Source organism: Sinohyriopsis cumingii, chromosome 12, assembly GCF_028554795.1.
Source record: "Sinohyriopsis cumingii isolate HCF-2022 chromosome 12, ASM2855479v2, whole genome shotgun sequence".
NCBI classification, from domain to species: domain Eukaryota; kingdom Metazoa; phylum Mollusca; class Bivalvia; order Unionida; family Unionidae; genus Sinohyriopsis; species Sinohyriopsis cumingii.
Genome location: NC_142972.1, coordinates 14,338,157 through 14,362,829, shown reverse-complemented (window position 1 = coordinate 14,362,829; position 24,673 = coordinate 14,338,157). Strand labels below are relative to the sequence as shown.

At 34.8% G+C, this 24,673-nt stretch overlaps 1 protein-coding gene across 1 annotated transcript in view; it reads left to right on the top strand.

Annotated features, from left to right (window-relative positions):
- Window positions 1-24,673, top strand: part of LOC149786024 (E3 ubiquitin-protein ligase rnf213-alpha-like) — a 358,391-nt gene that overhangs the window by 91,085 nt on the left and 242,633 nt on the right. Inside the window, exons 26-31 of the mRNA XM_089978099.1 lie at window positions 2,914-3,126; window positions 10,004-10,164; window positions 13,292-13,514; window positions 13,883-14,116; window positions 16,563-16,672; window positions 24,220-24,357. Coding sequence (XP_089834225.1) covers window positions 2,914-3,126; window positions 10,004-10,164; window positions 13,292-13,514; window positions 13,883-14,116; window positions 16,563-16,672; window positions 24,220-24,357 — 1,079 coding nt within the window. The remainder of the gene's footprint in view (window positions 1-2,913; window positions 3,127-10,003; window positions 10,165-13,291; window positions 13,515-13,882; window positions 14,117-16,562; window positions 16,673-24,219; window positions 24,358-24,673) is intronic.

The window sequence follows — 24,673 nt, the reverse complement described above, 5'->3', positions numbered from 1 at the left end:
CCAGCCTTAATTTGACCAAATTTGGCACAGTGCATCCTGACATGAAGGGTTTAAAAATTGTAGATACGATGCAAATTTTCTTCAAAACGAATTTTCTTCAAAACAAACATTTCTAAAAATAGTAAAATCTCTTTAAAATTACTTTTTAAAAACTGCAGAACAGAACTTGATCAAGTTTAATAGAAAGCAAGTTTGTACAAATGATGTTATCCACCATCAGAGATAGCCACCGTTAAAAAAAATTAGAAAAGCCACAGTTAATGATCTTTAAATGACTTCCATAAATTGGCTCCAAAAATTTAATTGTATTTAACAGAAAGCATCTTGGCATGAAAACATATCAAATTTGTACAGATGGTGCTGATCTGCCATCAAATATGGCCACTATTATTAAGGGCTATTCTGGTAAAAAGCCCGTGTGGGGGGGAACACTACTCTTTTGTGAGGGTGTGATCACCACACCTTTATTTATTCTTGAGTCGCTACCACAACAACTAGCATTTTGATTACAGTGCCCCCACCCAAGCACCATCATAGAAATTAAAATAAATACACATCTGACAGTAGTCTTTGACTCTTTAATGAGGGTGAATATCCATTATGTTCAGCAATTTGGCATCCCTTGTGAATTTATATCCTGTACAGTAATAATTTTCTTTAGAGTAGAAAATCATTTTTTAAGACCAGATGAATATTGGGTATGCATTATTTCAGCATGCAGGGAATGACCTTCAGTTGCCCTGGTATCAAAATTCTGCCTAAAATTTGTGAAAACCAGACAAAACTAATTGGACTTGCCATGTAACATTACAAAGTTGCTCATCAAAATTTCTACCTGGTCCTAAATGATAATAGTGCTGCTTGGACATCCAATATTACCACCATAGTGGCCATCTTGAAAATCTTGTTATTGCTACTCCTGAATAGAAAGTCATATGGACATGGGATTTCCATCAGAAGACTTCTTATGGTGTCCAGAGTGTTCTGATTGAAAGTGATCCCACCACAGCATCCATCTTGAAAATGTTATCTCTGTTTTTCTTGAATGTAAAGTCATATGGATATCGGGTTTTCACCAGAAGACTTCTTATGATGTCTGGTTGGTCCTAAATGAAAATGGCACCTATTTCACCTTCAGTATGGCCAACATGGTTATCTCAGTTATGTCAGGTGTCAAAAATTCATTCACATAACTGGGTCCTGAGATATCACGCTTTATAAAAAATAGTAACACAATTCTAAAGATGTTGACCTTCTTTCCTGTCTCTTACTCATAGTTTTAAGATTAATAATTGTTATGTTTGTGTACAGTTTTACTTTAATAACAAGTGTTGTGATTTCATAACTTTTTAGACAGAATTCATTCTCCAACTGTACACAGCAGACAATACAAAAAGAAAAGTATTGTTAACAAATTACTCACGACTGTGTACATGTATGTGCACTCTCTAAAATAAAGGTTTTCTGTTTTCTCTTTTAATTCCACATTCAATGTATATTTTGCAGTGAATATATCGTAGTTTTAATATTCCTCAGTAAATAAAATAAACTTACCTCCTGAACAACAAAAATACTGAACTTATCTAAACCTGACCATCCATATGTAAACAAAATGGATTAACTTGGGTCTTTGCAGACAGGAAAGAAATACAATATACATGTACCTGCAGTTGCAGTGAATCTAACTACTGATATTTTTTAATGGAAATTGATACACTGTAATGTGTCACTATGTCAAATTTTATGGGATGAAGACAGAATCAGAATTTTAAAAAAAATGTTAGTAAACATCTGACATTACCTAATACAATGTAATGGCTTAAAGAAATGATTGGGGGTGGGGTGTGGGTGTTTGTTTTCAAATGGCTATTGAGATGCACACATGTGCAGTAAATAATTTATATTTACTATTAATATCTTTTAATTAAAAAATCCAATTCAGTGATTTTGGACACTGAATAAATTCATAATACATGTACTGTTAAAAAGATGGTAGTCTTGCTTTATGTACTGTTTAATAAATTGTCAACCAAAACATTTAAACAAACAATTAATTATGACTTGCATTGTCCAGCATCAGGTGGCTGTTTAGTTGTTACAGCATTACATACTACACGTACTTAAATTGGCCTTGATTTTGGTCTGCCTCAGTACCGGAGACAAAATAAAGTAAGCTTCTTAATGAGGCTACCAAGGGAAAGAGGCTTCTCACAGGGAAATTAAATCCTGTCACTAAGTTTTTTATTCATTAAACTTAAGTAAAACTTGTACCATTTTAAAATATGCATGAATTCCATAATCAAGTAATGAATATAATTATTATTAACATACACAAAACGAAACTTGCACAACACAATAAATTTGTTCTAATTACTGATTACTATTGAAAATGCAACACTTGATCAGATTTCATTGCCTCAATTAGAATTATGTCTTGAATCGATGGCAGATGAGATTGTGGACTCCATAGGCATTGCTCAGGAAGAATTTTATAATTATGTACTTGTGGTTAATAAAGCTGCAGTGAAAAGGCAGAATGTATTAAACAAACAGAATTGTGGTAAGTGTCGCCGTTGCTGAAAATGTAATTGCTTTTGAATTGTTTTGTCAAAATAAGCAGGTCCACATTTTACTTTCGACTGAAAATTATGCCTGACATAATGGGGTTATCAGCTTAACAGGAGTCAAGATAAGCAAAAAAAAGTTAGCATAACAAAGGACTTTTTGGGACCAGACCAAAACACTCAATATGTACAGGTTCTCGAGATAATGGAGGTCGAGATAAGTTGGTTTGATTGTTTATGTTTTTGAGAAGATTAAAACTTTTTTTGTACTTTAATGAATTTAGTTTTTTTTAAAACAATAATAAGTGATATATAATCTAGCAGTTTGTATTTACTTTCCATTTTCCAGGATGAGTGCAGCTTTGTGTCCTTACGAGACGTTGAGCGTGTTCTGAATGTAATGAGCTGGTTCTATGCACAGAGTCAAGAGGGGAGAACTCTATTTGACCGAATGGATAAAATCATGCATCTCTGTGCAGATGATCATGGAGAGAACATGGAGGAGGATAATGAAGTATATGAAAATGCAGAGGAGGTGACAGAAGCTGAAGAGCAGGCTCCAGTAAGAATCAGAATTTGATATAGCAGTATATAAGGATGAAATCTTTAAATGACATCAATATGTGTGCAATGAAATAAACTGTAGAATCAGTTAAAGTACTTTATGTGAAATAGGCCTTTGATGTACCTTCATCACTCTCTGCATATGAAACACCAGAAGTTTATCATGCCCGTGTATTTATATGTCTAACATGTAGTCTGGTTTGGTTGCTTTATTCTCTACTAAATGGATGCTTGTCTGGCAAACAGAATGCTGGGTTCACACAGACTTGAAACATCTTTGATTTTTAGGTAGTATTTAAAACAACTTTTAAGTCAGAGTTACTTAAATTTTGTAATGAAGTCTTGTAATGATTGATTTCATGAAATGGGTGGCTTGTAAAAGAACAGTTATGAGCTCAGGTAACAATATGGTCAAGAAGGTTTTAATTTCTGTTAGCAGAGGAGAGTTATTATATTATCCCTGGCAGAGATGTCCAAATAAATAAAGGCATACACATATGAATAACCAAAATGCATCTCAACCATTTATCTCTTCCTTGGTTCCAGACAACAGTGTGGAGTTGGTTAAGACCTAAATTGAAGAGGAAGGGACTTAGGGGGGGCTAACTTTATATATACATATACATGTATGTTAGTTGTATTCTTGGTTAAGTGCTTGCATTATGTTAGGGTTTTTTGCTTTCTGTACATATACTTGCTGTTGCAGCTTGAATTATGAAACTTAGGGGATGCATCTTAACAAGTACTACAGCCTTATCACAAAAGTAGGTTACTCTGGCCCATTTTTGATGGTGCATTGACTTTTGTTAAATTTTGTGCTTCATGTTTATTTCTCAATTTTGGTTTATGCTATAATCATCAAACTAGATGATTGTATACATTTCTATTAGTATCATGCCCATACAATAAAAAAAAATGATCTACATTTTACCTTTAACTGGCTTAGGTCAGCACTCTGTGTACATATTGGTACACTTGGAATTGAGGATAACTATTTTGGGGTGCATCTTGATGAGTACTATACCCTCATCTCAAAAGTAGCACACTGTGACTCACTTTTCAAACTTCACTCACTCGGGGTAGATTTTGCGCTTTAATTTAATATTCTAGCAAGCTAGATTGCATTGCTATTAGTATTGTTCCCATGCAAAAGAAGGTCTCTGTTACCAACATTTCACATTTTACATGGTTTGGTTAAGTTTTTGGATTTAGCCTTTAATCACATAGATATTTTGCATGCTGTGTACGTACTGTTCATTCTTGAATCATGAAATTTGGTGGAGGGATGCATCCTGATGAGCACTACACCCACATTTCAAAAACAGGTTACTATGGGTAATATTTTTCATTTAACAGTCTTGAATTAAATTTCATATTTATTTCAAATTTCAGACACTGTTTATGCTTTAATCATGAAACTGATGGAAATTAATGATGATGCATTTCTTTCTCAGTATCATACCCATTCAGCAAAAGAAACTCACCATGACCTATATTATATTTTTGGGGCTTTACTCAACTTTTTGCATTTAGCTCTTAAAGGGGCCCTGAGTGGCCGAGTGGTCTAAAGTGCTCACTGTTACGGATCACTGCCATCTCACCTCTGTCTGCATCGGTTCAAGTCTCGGGTTCAGCCAATGTGGGTATGTGAAAAAACTTGCCAGTAGCTTCTCATGGGTTGGTGGTTCTTTCCGTATTTTTCCCGGGTTCTTCCTCCACCATTTATACTGGCCGCCTTGTATAGCCTATGTTGTGCTGAAAAATGGCGTTAAACCCTACAACAACAACAACAACATGAGGTTTTGCCATGCTATATGCATACTTTTCTGCCTAAAATCATGTAACTTGGTGTGGGAATGCATCTTGGTTAGCAAGTATGCCCTTATTGCAAAAAGATGTCTCTGCAACCTATATTCATGTTTTAGTGACTTCGCTGAAATTTTGTGCTAAAAGTTCATTTATTTGGAGAGGGGTTTCTGTTTGAATTAGGAAACTTGATCATTGGATGTGTCTCCATTATTTCTATATCCTTTTAACCAAATATCACAGTGACCTACACAGTGATGTTTTACTAACATCGGTAAAATAATTGTTTTAACTCAAGGCCACATCCATTTTTCTGTGCCATATTTATCCTATCCTACAAAGGAGGCCCTCTATGAAACAGTGTATGTAGGAATAAATGTTTATTCAGTGGTAAACCTTCCATATTAATGACTATACATTGCATATTGTGAAAGGCTACATTCAACAGGTTAACCTTAATATTGTACATGTGAATGGGTAGGAATTCAGTTAGTGGTGTGCATGCATTTCACATGACATATCAGAAATAGTGGCTGATCAAGGTAAATACTGATGCATGAACTATGATTATAATAGTAGTCGTACTGACTGTGAAATTCAGTCCAATACAATTTGGTTTCTTTGTGTGGACAAGAATGATAACATCTCAAACAGCTTTTAAGACCAATGAACTGAAAGAAAAGAAAACAAATTTTAAAAATTATTCTCTAGTTTTTTTCAACTCATTATAGTAGTGCTACAGAAAAGAACATTTCTTATTTCCTTGTTTTATGTCTTTTATACCCAGCCACAGGGGCAAACATTTTGCAGTCCATATTACTTTATTATGACTCCATTTTCTACATGATGCATAATAATTAATGTTTACATTGGCTACTGGAGGCTACAAACAGCTTTGTATAGGTGAGCTGTGTAATAATTGATTACATTTAGATTTATGTGGTTATGTCATTATTGTTGTTATGGGGTTTAACGCCAATTTTCAGCACAAGATAGGCTATACATGGCAGCCTGTATAAACCACAGGCACATGGGAAGCTACTGGCAAGCTTTCTCATGTATCAACATTGGCCAAGCTCGAGACCTGAAACCATACAGACAAAGGTGAGGTGGTATTGATTGATAATGGTGAACACTTTAGACCACTCAGCCACTCTGGGTCCCTTACCTGGTCATAAGGCATTTGCAATTTTAAACTGCTGAAAAGAACCATTTGACAACTTTAATCAGACTTTACAGAGAACATCATGGTGTAAAGGTAGGGAGTAGGACTGGAATGGAAATCAAGGAATAAACATTTGGAAACTTTTGATTGACAGTTGTCTGATCAGCATTTCTATCTACAATAATTTCACTTTTTTCATTCATTACCTCTCCAACTGCCCTATTTGGCCTTTGATTTTTTGTAAGGCATGGGTCTCACTAGGATGGAATTGGCATAATAATAAATTGCATGTGCTTTGTTTTCGTAAATTTCAAATTGACACGATGGAGAAATTAATGTCTCAGGAATGGCAGCCAGTATCACATCACAACTAAAATCAAAACTACTACTGCTGAAACAAGCTACAGATGTCACATGTAAAATGAGTTCCATGTAGACTGTAAGCTGACAAAACTTGCATACCATTTGATTTTAGTTATTTCAAAGCAGTCATGAAAATGTTTCTGCATTGTTCTAGAATACTGGAATTTGCATTCATGATTATACCTTATACTGACCAGGAGTCCACAGAGAGTATTTGATTGACTAAGGCCTAGCTAAATTTACAACTGTGAGTAAAATTGGACATATAATAAGGATGCAAAAGATCACTTTATGGCACAAAAGATTAAATGTAAGTCTTCATTTTTGTATAATATAATTTGAGACAAATGTTCATGATTAGGAATTTAGAGGTGGTGGTGGTGGTGGTGGATGGACAAAAAGAGTTACAGCCAATAGTCAGTTTATAGACTTCAGAATCAGTGCTATTTTCTGATTTGCTATTGTGATAAATAATTTATCATTCTAGCTACTATATAAAGACTGTTTAAATCAGCACAAGTGAAACTCGTTCTCTATTAAATATGGCCACAATTACTAAAAATAGAAAACCTTTAAATGACTTATGAAAAAATGACCCATACAAATTATACAATTTATTTTGGACAGAAGACATCCTGGCATAAATGCCTTTTAAGTTGATCAAAATAATGCTGATTCTTGACAAGTTATGGCCACCATAAATGAAACTTGAAAACCTTTAAATGACCTTGTACCAAAAAACACTAAAGAAAAATTGGCAAATATCATCTTTGCATGAATCCCTTTCAACTTTTTAAAAAAATACAAATAATGACAATTGGCCATCAAATATGGCTACTGTCATGAAATGTAGGAAAACCATTAAAGAACTTCTTTTCAAAATCCACTAAATAGAATTTGGCCTGACCTGATAGAATGCATCCTAACATAAAGGTCTTTAAGTTTTTGTACACTTGATGCCAATCTGATGTTGGGTAGGTTTTATTATGAACAAGACCTATCTAAATTTTTGAGGTGATCATGCATGTCACGTGGAGATTTTTTCCACTCTAGAGACTGTACTGTTTGATAGGATTTTTATCAAACTTGGTAAATAGGCCTTTGTCGTCAAGAGCTAGGTCTAGTATGATTATGAGTGAAATTCATGCACAATAATGATGTGACCTTGCATTAGATTGGCTGTTCTGATCAACAATCTATCAACTATGTTTCTGATAATAATTTTAACCAATTTGTGAAATAATTTTGTATTATCAAGTGCTGGACGAATTTGGCTATAAGCAAGATCTATGCATATTAGTAAGTGAGATCTGTATTTAATCATGAGACCTGAGATTCAGGTCTTGCATGACTTCATTTATGAACAAGAGATTGTGTACATTAACAATGCCTTTATCTTTGGAAGTAATATTTGTTGGGACAGAGTAAAAGAGGTAAACTCAACATCATATAGTTTAGTACATTGGCTGTATCTGTACTTACTGATTAATGAAATAGTCAGCTGTAACTGTTATGCAAGCCAGGTGAGTGATATGCTCTCATATTTGTCATTCTAAGTTATTTTATATACCTTTTGCAGAATTGGGAAATCTTTACCATTTGAAAAACTAAAACTGTTTTTTACTCCTAAGCTTTAAACCTTTTCACAAGGTCTTCATCAGAGGAAATGTAGTCATTAAATGTTGATCACATGACAAAATCCTTCTGTACAATGGTGGGAGTTCCAATTTGGAATCATGGTTCAACATTGGCTCCCCACCTTGATTTCAATAGCTTCCCTAATTTTTATCCTAATGGCATAATTTTCTCTACCAAGTTCTCTGATGTTATCCCAAGAAAAGGGATGCTTAAATTATTTGCAGTGTTCACCTCTGTTGGTGTACAAATGTTATTTAACTCTGGTTTCAAGGCTTCTAGCGGTATCTCCAGTGTAGTCTTTTCCACAATTATCACACTGGAGCTTATAGACAATTGAGCACTTCTTATTCAAAGGAGAGTGGCTGTAGCAGGTAACAATATTCACTCTAGAAATCTTTACCATATATCTTTTATTTTGTGGTACTGCATGATTGCTTGTAATTGAATGTGTTTTACCTTTCTAATTTTTTTCAATTCTTTATTACTTGTACATGTTATTGGCACTGTATGATTAATTGTTTGCCTGCATTCCATTAAGCCAAATACATACATGATGGATCCTACAATTCTAATGAATCTTACCAGACATTTTAAAATTTACTATGGTGACCAGATATGTTTAAAACTTAATATAAAGTAATTCATAGGAAGTATCAAAGGTTGTAACAAATAGAAATTCATATACATATTTTTTGTAAAGGTATCTGAAAATGTGTCATTTTTGGTTCCTTATGTACTCTTATTTAAATTTTAGCATTATCCTTCCATGCTTCACTAGCTATCTCACAAATTATTTATTTGTAAAAACTAATTTTCTTGCAGAAAAATATATGTTCATTTTCACCTTACAACAGTATATGCCACTCCATACTTACTACCATGAAAATACATAATTCTTAATGATGAGCATTTCTATTTTAGTCCAGTGGTATTTATTTGGTCAGGTCCTCAAACAAGTTTTGGAAGTTCATGATAAAAGTTGGTTACTGTTGATAGTATCTTTTTTAATTAGAGCCTAGGCTACATATATTTTGTTCCGAAGGTTGGATAGATGCTTGCATACTGCACTGCCAATATAATGAGAAGGCACATGGTCCATGGGACTGATCTAATGTCTGTAGTACAGATCCTGGAGCAACTGTTCAATTACATCATTTTTATAAATCCAGGAGATAAACTTTCCTACTTCTTTTGTTTGTGTATTGTGACTATAGTGTGCAAACAATTGGGGAAAAATAACAACCATACAGTTGTAGGAGATAATTATGAGCACCAGTGTCAAATGCTTAACATGCCAGGTTAGTAGTCATTTGGACTTGTTTGTCAGTTATGTATGACAAATATGGCTGTTCTGCGATCTTCAGTATACATACTGACATAAGATTTTCCGGTTTTGTTGTCATTCTCCAATTATTTTTATCAAGCCTGTCTTTGTGGAAGCTTTGACAGAATGATTAGTCTGATGTCCAGTGTGCTTAAATGCATACATACTTTCATAGAGCCATCTGTAAGGTCAGTGTTAAAGCTTTTTTAGTTTAAACCCAATGTTATTTTTTTTATATTCGTTTGAGCTCAGTAAAAGGTGGGCTGAACAAACAGTACCTTTTTACTTGCACCATTCATTAAAACAAAGAGACCACACATTTCTAGTTTGTGTAAGGATTTAAGGAATGTTGCCTTCACATTATATGAAGTGTATGTGTGTGAAAAGGGAAGCATACATAATGAGTACATACTAGATCCATAATGAAGTAGTTGCACAATTCTCCATGACATTGAATGTTTTACATTGCTATATTTACATCTGTTGTGATACTTTTTCTTGTTGCACTAATACATTGTATTTTATATTTAGGCTTTCAGTTGAAAATTAATACAAATATTCTATGATTTTCTTGTGTAGAACCATAATGATATAACAAGATCTCTGGTCCTGGCTTTGGGTGTATGTTACCATGCCTGCCTGAAGAACAGAGCTGAGTACAGGAGACATGTGGCACGTTTCTTCAGGGCTCCATGTAATCTCCCACATGGACCAGATCAGATTGAACAAGAGATTTCCATGTAAGTTGAGTTTTTTTGTTTGCTCAGAGACACACCATCTGACCTGGCCTGGTCTGGTCAGAATTTGAACTTACAACCTTGTGGTTATGAATCCAGCTTACAGAGTGTTTGTATATTGAGTAAAGTTACTTTGTTTTCCTCCACTTCACCATAACATGTAAAAAGAAGTCTTTAAGATTTTAAACAAATGTAACATTAACTCAGATCTCTTTCTGTATCAAATTTATTAACTTAAGTGGAATTATATAGGAAATGTAAGTAGCATTTTTTAATATTCATGAATTTTCTACCTGGAATTCAAAATTGAAATTACAGTACAGCTCATGTGCATTTTTGGAATCCTACCACTCTTTGATTCACGATGACCCTCAGTGACAGAGCAATAAAATACTAACATATCACCACTGTGCCTAAGCTGGCAAACCAATGGCATCAACACCACGGAGCAGTTGATTGGCATTAATGAACAGCCAATCAGTGAAGACCACCTGTGGAAAAACTGACACGTCATGAGTGATTAACAATCAGAACTATTTTACCAGTCAGGACCTTTAATTCCATCATATATATGGATAATAGAAATTATATGAATAGTCTAGCATATTTTGTACATTTAGAAAACTTACACGCTGACTTGATGAGAGGAAAACCTTACTGAAGTTTTCTTGAATAGTGTAAAATTTATCCTACTGTTTAAATATAAAAAGTAATTCTGTGTGGTATGGACAGTTAAATTCCAGAGAGTGCAGCTTCTGTTTAAAAACACAAACAACAAACAACACTGAATTTACACTTTAATGCAAACCACGTGTTTAGTACATAAGCAGTAATGACCCTGTTACGAGATTGAATATATGTGTACACAACTACAAATTAGTTCAACTCAGAATGCACATGTACTGTATGGGACTGGCCATTTAATTGTATGGTGCCAAATTATTATTTCTGACTGGTATTTTTTATTTTATTCATAAAAAGATAAAATGATAAGTTTATTTCAAGTTAAGCAAGAAATGGCATAATGTTCTTTCTTATACCACAAATCAGAAAAAGACAATGGTTTTCAAGCATTTACCCACCTTTTAGAAACTTAAATGGTCTCCCATATTAAAGACTTGGCTTCAGTGGATGTCTAGCAGAAATCTAGGCAGTGATCATTATAAATACTGTTACAAATGTTAGCACTAGAAGAAAATGTCAATTTCAGCTTGGGAAAGGTGTGCTTCTAACACGAATGACTTGGCGCATTGCATGTAATACATGTAATTCCAATTATGGTCCAGTAAGTAACAGTGGAAGCTTTACTGATTGAAATTTGAATAGTCAGTGGGAGATGATCCTCCATGAAAAGACCAAAACATCATGCGTGATTGACAGATACCATTTCAAGAATCAAGTGATCTTAATTTCCATTTTAAAAAAAAATGTTTATTCTGTACATTTTCAGAAGTTTGATCGACTTATTTTGCAATATGTTTACAATTTTACTTTATTCAAAGAAATCAGAACAAACCTACACACCCTAAGGTTCAGACAGTTAAATTCCAGTTGACAGTCATTTTTGTTGAATATATCAAGAATGAGCAAATTCTGAATTCGTAAATCAAGTAATGACCCATCCATGAGGCTGAATATACATGCTTGTTCAGTTTCAACTACACGTGTACTGCAAGGAACTGGCCATTTAATTTATTGGCCTAGATTCTTCTTTCCGACAAGAAAATTTATTCTTATTACATTCATCACAAGATAAATTCATTTCAAATAAAAAAGGAATGGCATTGTTCCTTTTTATAATACAAGTCTCAAGTTTAAATCACACCTCTATAATGCTGTGATTGGATATCAGAAGAAATAGTACAAAATATTACTGAGGAATAATCAGGGCTGGATTAGCCCACCCACAAAAAAACTAAAACATATAAACACACAAAGGTACCATCACTTGTTGCTTGAAATTTGACTGTTGTTTTATTCTATTATTTATTTATTGTTTATTGGGTATTATGCACACTCTGAGTAAACAGACACGCTGACATTTGAGGAAGGTTGGGTTCCTTTTGAAATATTGGAAGAAATAAAAATGCCAAAAATTGACCTGATCTGGCCACGCATGGGTTAGCTGTGGGAACTTGTGCAATATATGTTTCACATCAGCCAGATATGAATGCAATTTTGTTGTAAAATGTTTTTTTGTCTATCATTCGTTATTGTTCTTTTCACTGCAGAGTGTAATAATACAGAATTTCATGTGATACTTAACAAAGCAAATTGCGCGAACTGCAAGAGAAATAAAAAAATCAATGCATCTGTAATAACATAGTACAGAGAGATTCTTTTATATAAAAAATTCATTGTCCCAGATATGTGGCAGGTTGTAATGGCCCCCATCCCTGGTCAGCGTCACTTTGTGTGCATGGATGTTGAAAGTGAGATTCAATGAACAAGTTCCAGCTCATCTGAAGTATCATGGCACATCCACAATGTTTGCCCTGGCCATGCTATAACTTGGAACTCAGTAAAATCTTAGATAAAGAACAAGCTTGGTTTGAGGCCTGGTTAAGGAATTGATCTACATTTGTGCGCACAGACTGACACTGAACAGGGAGGGGGAACATTACAACCTGATGTATATCTGGGACAATATGTTAACATCACTCACCATTCCATTGAGCAATGTTAAGTCAGTAGAGATCAAATCAGTCTGCTGATGAAGTCCTTAGCGTGAAGATGAAAGCTTCAGGTTAGCTTTCTCTATATTATTTGTGCATGGGGTTGAAAAGTTAAAAACTTTGTCAAATATAAACATTGTCTTGTTATCTTCTTATACCAGTAAATCAAGTAAATTACAATGCTATATACAACTAGGATACAGACTCCGTATATCTACTATATCTGCCTGTATTAACTGCCACACACTCTTTGTGAATTCCAAGAATGTTAATGTCTCAGAAGTCAGCAATTATTAATCCCTGAAGGTATTTTATTATATCCTATTTATATTTTGTTTTCTTTCTGGTCAATATTTGTTCCATCTGGGTATATTTACATTAGTATATGCTTTAACCCATACCTATTTATCTTCCTCCCATATGTTGTTCAATGGTGTATTCATTGTAATTTACAGATGCCAGGATGTATTCCTAGAAAATGTTCCACTGGAGAAGAACATTGCCCGGAACACTGCTCTTAAGGAGAATGTGTTTATGATGGTCACTAGTATTGAGCTGCGTATTCCTCTGTTCCTGGTGGGAAAACCTGGCAGTTCTAAATCCCTGGCCAAAACCATTGTAGCAGATGCCATGCAGGGGAATGCAGCCCACAGTATTCTCTTCCGAGAATTTAAACAGGTATATCCTGAATGATCACACCTTTGTCAATAAGAAAACTTGGTCACATTCTTACTTACCTGTAACATTGTTACCTGTACACATTCTTAAACAGTTTACAAAACAACTTTAAAGCTGTGAAAAATTGTGCACCCCACTTAGTAATGAAAGGCACAATTTCTGCATTAATATTTTTGTACTTGATAGAAACGTTTTCATCTTCACTGTAACCCTTTGCAGAATGTTTGATTAAAAAGCTCAAGTGACATTTTTTAATCTTAAGTGTTGTCTCAGAAATGTCACAGAATTGTCCTGGAAATTATTTAAACCTTTGTGCTTATACTTTGTCTTGAATGTAATAGCATCACACTGTATTTTCTTTATTTCAGGTCCAGATGGTGTCCTTCCAGTGCAGCCCCCTATCAACACCAGATGGGATTGTGGGAACATTCCGTCAATGCGCACAATTTCAGAAAGACAAAAATCTGCGCCGATTTGTGTCTGTGGTTGTTTTGGATGAGGTTGGGCTTGCAGAGGACAGTCCCAGAATGCCTCTTAAGGCACTACATCCTCTTCTTGAAGATGGTTGCCAAGGAGATGAGGAACCAGAGACATACAAAAAGGCATGCCAGTTTTATTTTCTGTCAACTCTAAAAGATGTTTTGCACACAACTACTATTCATCCAGCTGTATTTGTGGTGACAGTATTGAATTTCTACTGGATTTATCATTCTTCTCACATTTTTTGCTGATAACATTATCATTGGCACAAATTTCAAGATGATATTGTTACAGGTGCACACATCAACAATGTCTTCAACAGTCCCCGTCTTGTATATATACTAATACTAGAAGAGTTCTGCTTTGTTCAAATTGAGAGGCATCCATTTTTGAGGTTCGTTCTCTCTCCAAATGTACCAAATGTGGCTGTGTCAAGAAAACATATCAGAAGAGACTGATTGACCTACGTTATGTGATAACAAGACGATGGACACATTTGGTGGTAGGTTCCTGAAATGTCATGACCCTAGTTGGATTTAAGGAACTACTTCCCTCACATGGTCAAGCTGTAATTGAGATGTGTTTCTGGAAAGGAATAATTTTTATGTGAATTTTGACCAAAAGAAGAATGTGTGCTTATCAGGGCATGTGTATGTATTATGTTGAATCTGCTGTCATATGGAGTCTCAGTTGGTTGTTACAAACAGAACTAGGAAGCTTGATGATGTTCTTCAGATTAGTTCAGTAGAATAGTCTGATTACATTTGAAGTTATTACACAGCATGGCATGGATTTCACACACAGATTACTGCAGTATTCATTAGGCAATAACACCATGTTTACCATATTATGTTGGAACACTCAAAGTTTTGAGACCGTTTCATGTCAAGAAGTTTTGTCCATGACAACAACAATGGTACACTTTTACAGTGAGCATCTTCCATGGGTTAGTTGTGTATTCAACTAGTTAATTATCCTTATCGTGACTCCTACTCCCTAATCAGGCTGCTGGAACAATGCAAGGTGCTTGTTGAAATGTCTTCTCTAACTGGTTTTGTAAGAAGCTGAGGTTCATGTTCTACTTAACATTTATACAACTATACAACAACTACTGACACATTGTATTATAAACAATTATAACAATAATGCTAGATGCACAGCCTAACTGTGTTAGTCCAAACATGATTACATTTAATCATTTATGAGAAATCCTAAGCCAGGAAAATGATCATTGAATTGTTCAAGCACAATATTTAGACAAAGCCACTTGTATCAATGAAAATTGTGATTCTTGAATAACAATGACAAAGATATTGAGCATGCTTGATTGGTCAGTTCTGACACCAGGTGGAACTGTTTTGTTATTTTGACTTTTTCTTCCGGTTGAATGGACACGGCAGTTTGTGTTATTTAACAGAGATTCTACATAGTGTAACTTTGCTATAGTCGGGGTCCACAAAAAATGTTTTGTGCTGTTTGCTGAATCGTGCTATAACCAACCAAGTCATCTGAAGAAAATGCACCAAAAAAATAGACTGATGATGAGTAATAAAGTGAGTGCAAAAATACATGCTTTATTGGCACAGTTTCTATCTAAATCCATGCATATTAATCAAGAAATATACATATATTGAAAACATAGATATTGTATATACAATATTTTACTTTATTGAGATAACCACACATTGGTACATAGATATTTAAATACATGTCTATTTCTAGCATGAATAGTTAGGGTATCAACACGATGTACTCACCAGATGTTCTCATGGCATGTGTAAATCCTCAATTCCATTGAGAATATGCACACATAAGTATCATATTGAGAATATGCACACATAAGTATCATATTGAGTAACTTTGTCAGATCATTCAGTGTCTGAGTTCAATGCCAAAACAATAATTGCAGAATTGCATAACGAAAGATGAAGCACATTTACAGTTCAGTATGTAATGCACACGTACATCCCAAGGTCAATAAATGTTGTCTTGATAAATTACAACTGCTAGAATTTCCCTGCTACAAATCAGAATACTCTATTGTTGTTTTTTTAAAAATAACTGATTGATTTTCAGCTGATCCTCCATCCTTGGATGGTCTACTCATGAACACCTACATCTCTAGCTAATTGTTTTTGCTTAATATCGGACTTAATACTGTCCAGGGGTTAATGCTTATTTTTAAAAGTACTCTTATCTTTGGTTATTGCAGAAGGATCATCCAGTATATTGAGTGAATTTAGTGAACAGTTTTAAATTGTTGAACTTTTGCATGGGTTTGATTCCCAGCATTTAACATATCATTTTGTTGAGTTTTTGATCGATTACTGTTGAATACACACCCATTACATATTGTATAAATCCGACCCATTGATCCATTACTGTTGAATACACATCCATTGCACATTGTATAAATCTGACCCTTTGATCCATTACTGTTGAATACACACCCATTGCACATTGTATAAATCTGATCCTTTATGAACATTCATCTCTGATAGCTCTAGTTTCTTTTTTTTTTTCTTTGTATAATTGTACAATTGCTTCAAATGAATATTTGTTCCACAGGTTGCCTTTATTGGGATCTCCAACTGGGCTCTGGATCCTGCTAAGATGAACCGTGGAATTCTGGTGCAGAGGGAAATACCTGATTTGGAAGAACTAATGAACACTGCTGAGTTAGTACAGTAACTATTCTTTGATAAAAAAAAAATCATGAATGGGGGGGGAGTATTTGTATCCCTGTATATTCAACCCATTTAGAATATTCCAGAAGTGTTTCAGCTTGCCCCATGAATCAGAATATCTGAGTACTTGATTTGTTTGGTATAAATGTTGATAGAGATGCTCCAGAGTTGTCAAAGTCAACTACATATTATTGTTTGTTTCTTTCATTAAAATCAGGAAAATTTGTACTGCCCATGGCATCTGTATCGACATCCACACAGATTAAAGCCAGTACATATATATGCCCTCATTGAATGTCAACCATACTTCTTCCTAGGTCCTAGACAGAAGTTTGGAGTGGGTTTCATAGCACATACATTCAGGCAAGGAGGCTGAAAGGGTTAAATTGGTACATTAGTTGTACATTTCATGGTTGAGCTTTTGCATTTAGCTGAATGTTTTTTTGCACAATATGTAAATACTGTTACACCTGGAATCATAAAATTTGGTGAGGGGGTGCATCTTGATGAGTACTGCAATGTCATCACAAATGTAGGTCACTGTGATCTATATATAAATGTAGAGTACTGTAATGTCATCACGAATGTAGGTCACTGTGACCTATATATAAATGTAGAGTACTGCAATGGCATCACAAATGTAGGTCACTGTGACCTATATATAAATGCAGAGTACTGCAGTGTCATCACAAATGTAGGTCACTGTGATCTATATATAAATGTAGAGTACTGCAATGTCATCACAAATGTAGGTTACTGTGACCTATATATAAATGTAGGTTGCCCTGAGCTATATTTCATGCTTATTTCCTGATTAAATTGTATTGCTTATGTTTATTCCCAAAGCTCTGTTCATCGTAGAATCAACAAATTATTTGATTGTAAGTATCACCTTTAGTTTGTACATACCCTTACCCCAAAAGAATGTCACTGTGAACTACATTTTACATTTTACTGGCTGAAGATTTCTGTTTTGTTCGTGACCAACTCAGATTTTTGCACATTGTACAAATACTGATATATATTGATTCATGAAAGCTGTTATGGGATGCATCATGATGAGTACTACACCCTCGTCACAAAGTTATGTCACTTTGACCGTTATTTCAAGCTTCACTGACATTGTTTAAATGTTATTTTAAGTTCATTTCTCAAACTCTGCATATGTATAAATCTTTATTAGTGCCACAAAAGAATGTGTGTGTGTGTTTGTGATTTAGATTTTTAACATAGCTTTAAAAAATTTTCAGTCATGTCGCATTAATGTCTGCAGTGTGGCAGTTTATAGTGATATCTAGCACTGGGGCATCATGCAGCAGACATATAGCATCATGTCCCATCCAGTCACATTATCCTGACACCAGGCCAACAAGTCCTAACACTAACCTTTCACTACTGGTTGCTAAGTGAGGCAGCTGCTACAACCACTTTTATAAATCTTTGGTATGGCTCAGCCAGGCTTCGAATCCACGAGCTTCTTCATCTGAGGCAGATAGTCTAACCGCTCAGGCCACTTAAACGGTTTCACAAAGAATGTCACTGTGATCAAAGTTTCACATTTTACTGACTTAGCTTTAGATTTTTGCATTTAGCTTATGACCAAAAACAGAATTTTAGCACCCATTAGATATATAGTTTTACCTAGTTTCATCAAAGTTGGAGAAGAAATGCATCTTGATGACTACTACACCAGATCACAGAACTAGGTCATTGTGACCTGTATTTCATGCTTCACTGACTTCGTATTTGAAGTTTATTTCTTGAGCTCTGTTCATGCTAGAATCATCAGACTAGATTATTATATGAATCTGTGTTAGTTTAATGAGTACTACACTCACATAATAGAAATCAGATACTGTAACCTATGTGGACTTCCTTGTTTCACTGACATTGGTTAAATGGCATGGTTTCAGTGTATTTCTTAAGCTCTGTTTATGATAGAATCTTCCAACTGGATGATTGTATGCACCTCTGTTAGTACACACTTATCACAAAAGAATGTCATTGTGACCTACATTTCACATTTTATTTGCTTTGGTTAAGTTTTAGGGTTTAGCACCATGTATACATAGTATTATACCAAGATTAACGGAATTTGGTGAGGGGATGTATCTTGATGGGTACTAAACTCTCCTCACATAAGTAGGTCACTGTGACATATTTCATGCCTCACTTCCTTGGCTTGAAACTCAAACACTGTTTATGGCAGAATCATCAAGCAAGGTGAATTGTATGCATCTGTATTAGTACCTAAACCTTACAACAAAACAATGTCATTGTCACCTACATGTAATATTTTACTGACTTATAAATCTGAATTTAGCTCATGGCCACATTGTTTTATCTACTGTATAATACTGCTATACCTGGAATCATGAAAGAAAAAGCGAGAAAAGGAAGCATCTTAATCAGTGTTACCCCCTTGTCTTAAAAGTGTGTCTTTTACTTCCCTTGGTTAAGTTATGCATTTAGATCATGTCCACATGAGTTTTTGGCTTGTTATCTACATACTATCCTACCTAGAATCATGAAACTTGGTGGGTGGATGCAGCTTGATAAGATCTCTATTGTTTTGCTAAATGAAGTCTGTCTGACCTGTATCTCATGCTCAATGGCTTTGTTAAGCATTTTGTGTTAAAGGTTCAATTTTTGGACACTGTTAATGTTCCAGTAATAAAACTTGATAACTGGATTCATCTCAGTTACTACCATGCCCATAAAGCCATAAAAGGTCATTGTGACCTGCATTTTATGTTTCACATTATGATTTAAGTATTTGTGTTTATGATCACATTAATTCATCCATGCTAGACCTATATATGTCCTACCCTACACAGAAAGCCTTTTGTGACCAAGACTGTTAGAAATAGGGATAAGTATAGGTTTTTAATGGAGTATTTCAATAAGATTGAGCCCAGGATCATGTGGTGCAGAATGCCTGATCTTGCAGAGGCATCATGTTATATTATAGGAATAACTAAGCTGAAACATAAAACTATTTCATTGTTTTATTGAACATTCTACATGTTTGTTTAATGAATGAAACCCAAAGACCATGCATTAATTCATGCTACATTACGGCTATGGAAGTGTGCATAAATTGGGTGATTCTCATTCAGCAGTGAATGAAACTAAGCTTTGTATGAAACTTTTTTTTTTCTCCTTGCAATTTAAGTCTTTACATGATCTTTCTTTACTTTGGATAATAGATATTTCTCACTAGATGAGAGCTATATCTACTGATTCTCTGGCACAGGTGTTGTATAGAAAGGGTTACAATCATCGTGGGCCTCTTGTGGCCATCAGATTTATGACATGGTCAGTATTCAACATTTCTGCAGTCATTTTTATTTAGCTGTAGCAAGAAGTAGTTTACTGAATTGTGCACATTTACTATATAAAGAAGTGGTTAATACTTTCATTTAAGTTTGGTCATATTGCACGACCAGTAGCAGTAGTATTAAACTAATGGGACTGTTCATAAAGTATATAATAGGTATATTTATTCAGTGGCAAACCCTCCATCTTGATGATTATACAATGTATATTGTAATGTGTTACCCTCAGCTAGTTAACTATGTGTACATGTGAATGAATATAGGAATTGGATGAGTGGACTCTATGCTTTTCATGAGACAACACCCTTTATTATTCAGAGCATGTGACTTTCACCCAGTAAATGTTGCTTCTGTTAGTGGACGAAGCTAAATAGCTTTTAACCCTTTACCTCATAGAGCATAGTGACAAAGTGCAGCATGCTATAAATAGAACACCTGTTACCTAGCAGACCGCATCCGCATAGGCATGCCTGTGAATTGTCAAGCAATGTAGTGGTGTTACGTTTAACAGCAGTTTTAACCATTTTACGTTTTAGGTAGACATCTATTATATGTCGAAAAATTGAAGAGTAAAGTCCGCTTGTTATAGCTATGTAATTATTTTTCACAGAAGAATATTTTATGTGCTATAAAATCGAGAGAGAACTCATTCACCGTCATGTCTGTGAGGCCGCATGACCGACCATAGCTGCCATTTCCCATACTTGAAATTTACACGTTTTTCGTCTGCGTCTACATCACTAAGTCATCTGAATTTGATAATCAATAAAAACTAATTGTTGCTTACATAAATATTAGAGCCTTTACCTAAGCTATTGAATCTTTCGTGGTTGTGATTCTAATCGTGAAAACTTCATAAGTACTGAATGAAATCCTGCCTGTGAACTGTTAAGCAATTTAGCGTATGTTACATTTAACAACAATTTTAACTATTTTACATTTTTGGTACACATATATTATATGTGGAAAAATTTAAGAGTAATGTCCGATTGTTATAGCTGTGTAATTATTTTCCACAGAAGAATTTTTTTATGTGCTTCAAAATCTTGAGATCACCGTCATGTCCGTGAGGCCGCGTGACCAACCGTAGCTGCCATTTCCGATACTCGAAATTTACAAGGTTTTCGTGTGCGTCTATATCACTAAGTCATCTGAATTTGATAATTTATAAAAACTAATTGCTGCCTACATCAATATCAGAGACTTTACCTAATTTATTGAATCTTTCGTGGTTGTTATTCTAATCATGAAAACTTCGTACGTACTGAATAAAATCCGCGGCTGCCATTTTGGAGAGTGGAGATTACGACCCAGTTACTTTAAATAGCTGATATCGACCAGTGCATGAATAGCGACCACGTGATCTGACGTAATTGTCATTCGCAGAAATGAATGTTGTATCTAATAGGGGGGTTTTCCCCGAAGGTGGCGCTACGAAAACTAGCTCAAAATGGCTGATGTTTACCGCAGGCGTCAAAAGGCGCTTCTATGCGAATCTTGTAGAGGCATCGAAAGGCGCTTCCATGCGAATGGAGTAGAGGCGTCCAAAGACGCTTGTATGAGGTAAAGGGTTAATAAGAGTTTAAAAATAATTATTTTTAAAGATTCACACCAAAATAACATTAATCAGTTTATTGTCAACTTGTTACCTGTACATAACATGATCCTTTTATTTCTTTAAGATTATGTCACATTAGGAGGTAGGTAAAGGACTGCTGGTGTGGATGGATAGGTTGTTTCAAAATATGTCATGACAATACTGGTGATATAGTGCCAATTAAGAGTTCAATTTTAAAATAATTCACAGTTAAAAGGTAAAGATAAAAAAACTGCCAAAAATCTTGTTTAAAAAGGGTCCAAGATCACTTTGCTCTGAATTTATTTTCTTCATGCTACAGGAGACAAATAAAAAAGGTGAGCTTTTTAGTTGTTGATTACTTACTGGTTTTTATGTCCTCGCCATAAGACTGAGAAAATTATGATCATGTCGTGTGTCCATCTATATCATATTTTGTTTCCACACAGTAACTTGGGTTCTCCACAGTCTGTCATTGCCAAACTTTGTAAAAAGCTTGCATTTGATCTAAGGAAGAATCCTATCAATTTTGATATCCAAAGTCAAGGTTACTCTCACTGAAACAAAAAATGGTTTCCTCACAACAACGGTACCTGTTCTGTATGAGGACATACCTTGTGGATCATTTGCACTGCATATAAAGAAGTCTTTATAATTGTGGAGTGAGAAGGATACAAGTTAAGGTCACTGGGGCTGCAAAATGAAATATAGTGTCTGTACAATAATTCCAGTTTTTGACCATGTACATTCACCAAATTTGTGGATGGATTTCACTTTGTTTAAGAAAGAGGCCAGATGATTATGGCATTTAAAGGTCAGTGGTTATAGTCACTGAATGAAGAATTTTTTTGTGCATTATAACTTTATTTTGAGGTTGCATACCTTGACCAAAGTTTGGGGATGGCTTGCACTTGAGATATGGTGGAGGCCTATTGATATTGGAGTTACAAGGTCATAAGTCAGACCATTGTGACTCAAAGAAAAATGGGGTTTGCATTTTTAATATTTAATCTAAGTTTCTTTGTTAAATTTTATTGGATGGCTTGCACTTAGGGTAGGGGCCCCGAGTGGTCTAAATCACTCTATGTTACAGATCACTGCCATCTCACCTCAGTCTTCGTGGGTTCGAGTCTAGGATTCAGCCAGTGTGGGTATGTGAGAAAGCTTGCCAGTAGCTTCTCATGGGTCAGTGGTTCTTCCTGGGGTTTTCCCAGGTTCTTCCTCCACCAATAATACTGGCTGCCATGCATAGCCTATCGTGTGCTGAAAAATTGCGTTAAACCCCACAACAACAACAAGCACTTAAATAGGGTAATAAAGGAACTTGCAGATTTTGGGGTCCAAATGGGTAATAAAGAAACCTTTAGATTTTGGGGTTATAAAGTCAAAGGTCACAGTAATGGTAAGTTTGATAATAACAGGTAACATTTTGCAAAGTAGGTTAAGACTGCATATGTATACCTTGACCATTGATCAGGGTCAATGAGACCAAATGGAAAGTCATACATTATTTACTTGCATATAATCCCATTTGTATTTATGCCAACTCCCAAACTGAATAGCTGAAACATTTAAATGTGTGTGAACCGTGCATAACTGACCCATAAGTCCAGCCAAATTGACAATCTTGTTACTGCTACAGTCCATCTGAATTAATGGTCATATTCACACGTGGCTTTAGTACATTATTTTTTGGGGTTGGTTGGGTTAGTCATATGATCTCATCTTCAGCAATCTACAATAACAAGTTTAGACCTTGTGCCACTGATAAGACAATCTCCCTTCTTCCATGCTTTTATTTGTTCCTAAATTATTTTTTGGCTTAGATTTACACCAAAAGTTATCTAATGGTATCTAGATCGACCTAAATAAAAATAGTGCCAACCTTATTTCCAATATGGCTGTCAAAGTGGCTGATTAGAAAATCTTAACACTCAATATTTTAGAGATGATTTAAAAATTTGGCAATTAAAACATAGAAATGGTTTTATTTTGAATTCATTGGAATTCTTTTTTGACATTTACTTCTGTTCAATATTGCATAGGTAAATACTTTGCTTTCATGTGGGCTTGAACCCACAGCTGTTAGGTTCAGTGCTAGTCATCTTAGACCTGTGCTTATGCCTGCTTGGCCACAGACAGTTACATAATATTTGTTAAAAGAAGACATTAGTTACTCGTATTGTAACTTTGGGTGATTCAATCAAGATTTGCATTTCCTTACTTGATATTTGCATTGCTTCTTTTTTATATCAGAAATATGGCTACACTTGTTTGTTAGAAAGAGGTTCCACAACTTTACTTGCAGGCTTATCAGAAGACAAACAGATTGAAGTCAAGGTTATCTTTCTTTGGTTGGGTTACATATTGCAGTTTTTATATGTCTGCTCTTTGACAAAAGTGTTATTGGTCATGTCCATTCATCTGTCGGTCTTTTTCGTGCAGTAATTTGAGTTCTGCTTTGTATAACACTAGTGGAGAGAAACAGGGATGCTTGAGTGTGCTAATTCATGATATCACACCATATAAAAAAGAATGTGCCATACAAAAAATTCAGTTTGTTGCTTTGTGCTTGAAACCAGATTTATTGAATTATACATGTTAATATGGGTTCTTTGTTTTAGAGGGATCTGCTTCACGAAGAACCATGTGAATAACCATGTGAAGCCATTTATTGAGCCCCTGGCAAGATCTTACCTGGATCTGTTTCAAGAAGCTTCAGTCAGACTTAGGGAATTCTTTGGTCTCAGGGATTTCTACAGGTTTGCATCTCTTCCGATAAAATTAGTCAATTTATTTACATATAAAGCATAATTCATGCAGTCCTAAACATTATTTAATAAATACATTTTGGGATTAGGTAGGAAAGAGTATAGAATAGTTATGAGAAAAATAGAGAAGAGAAAAAAAGTTATGAAAATAAAATATTTTTACACTGTGTGTTGTACCCATAAGAATCTGGTTGCAGACAGGAGATTTTGAAAGTAGCCCAAAAAAATTATTTTTGCATCAATTTTATATGATAGGCACAAAAACATAGAGTTTTGATCGTGGATCAAAATTAAGCAATTATCCTGT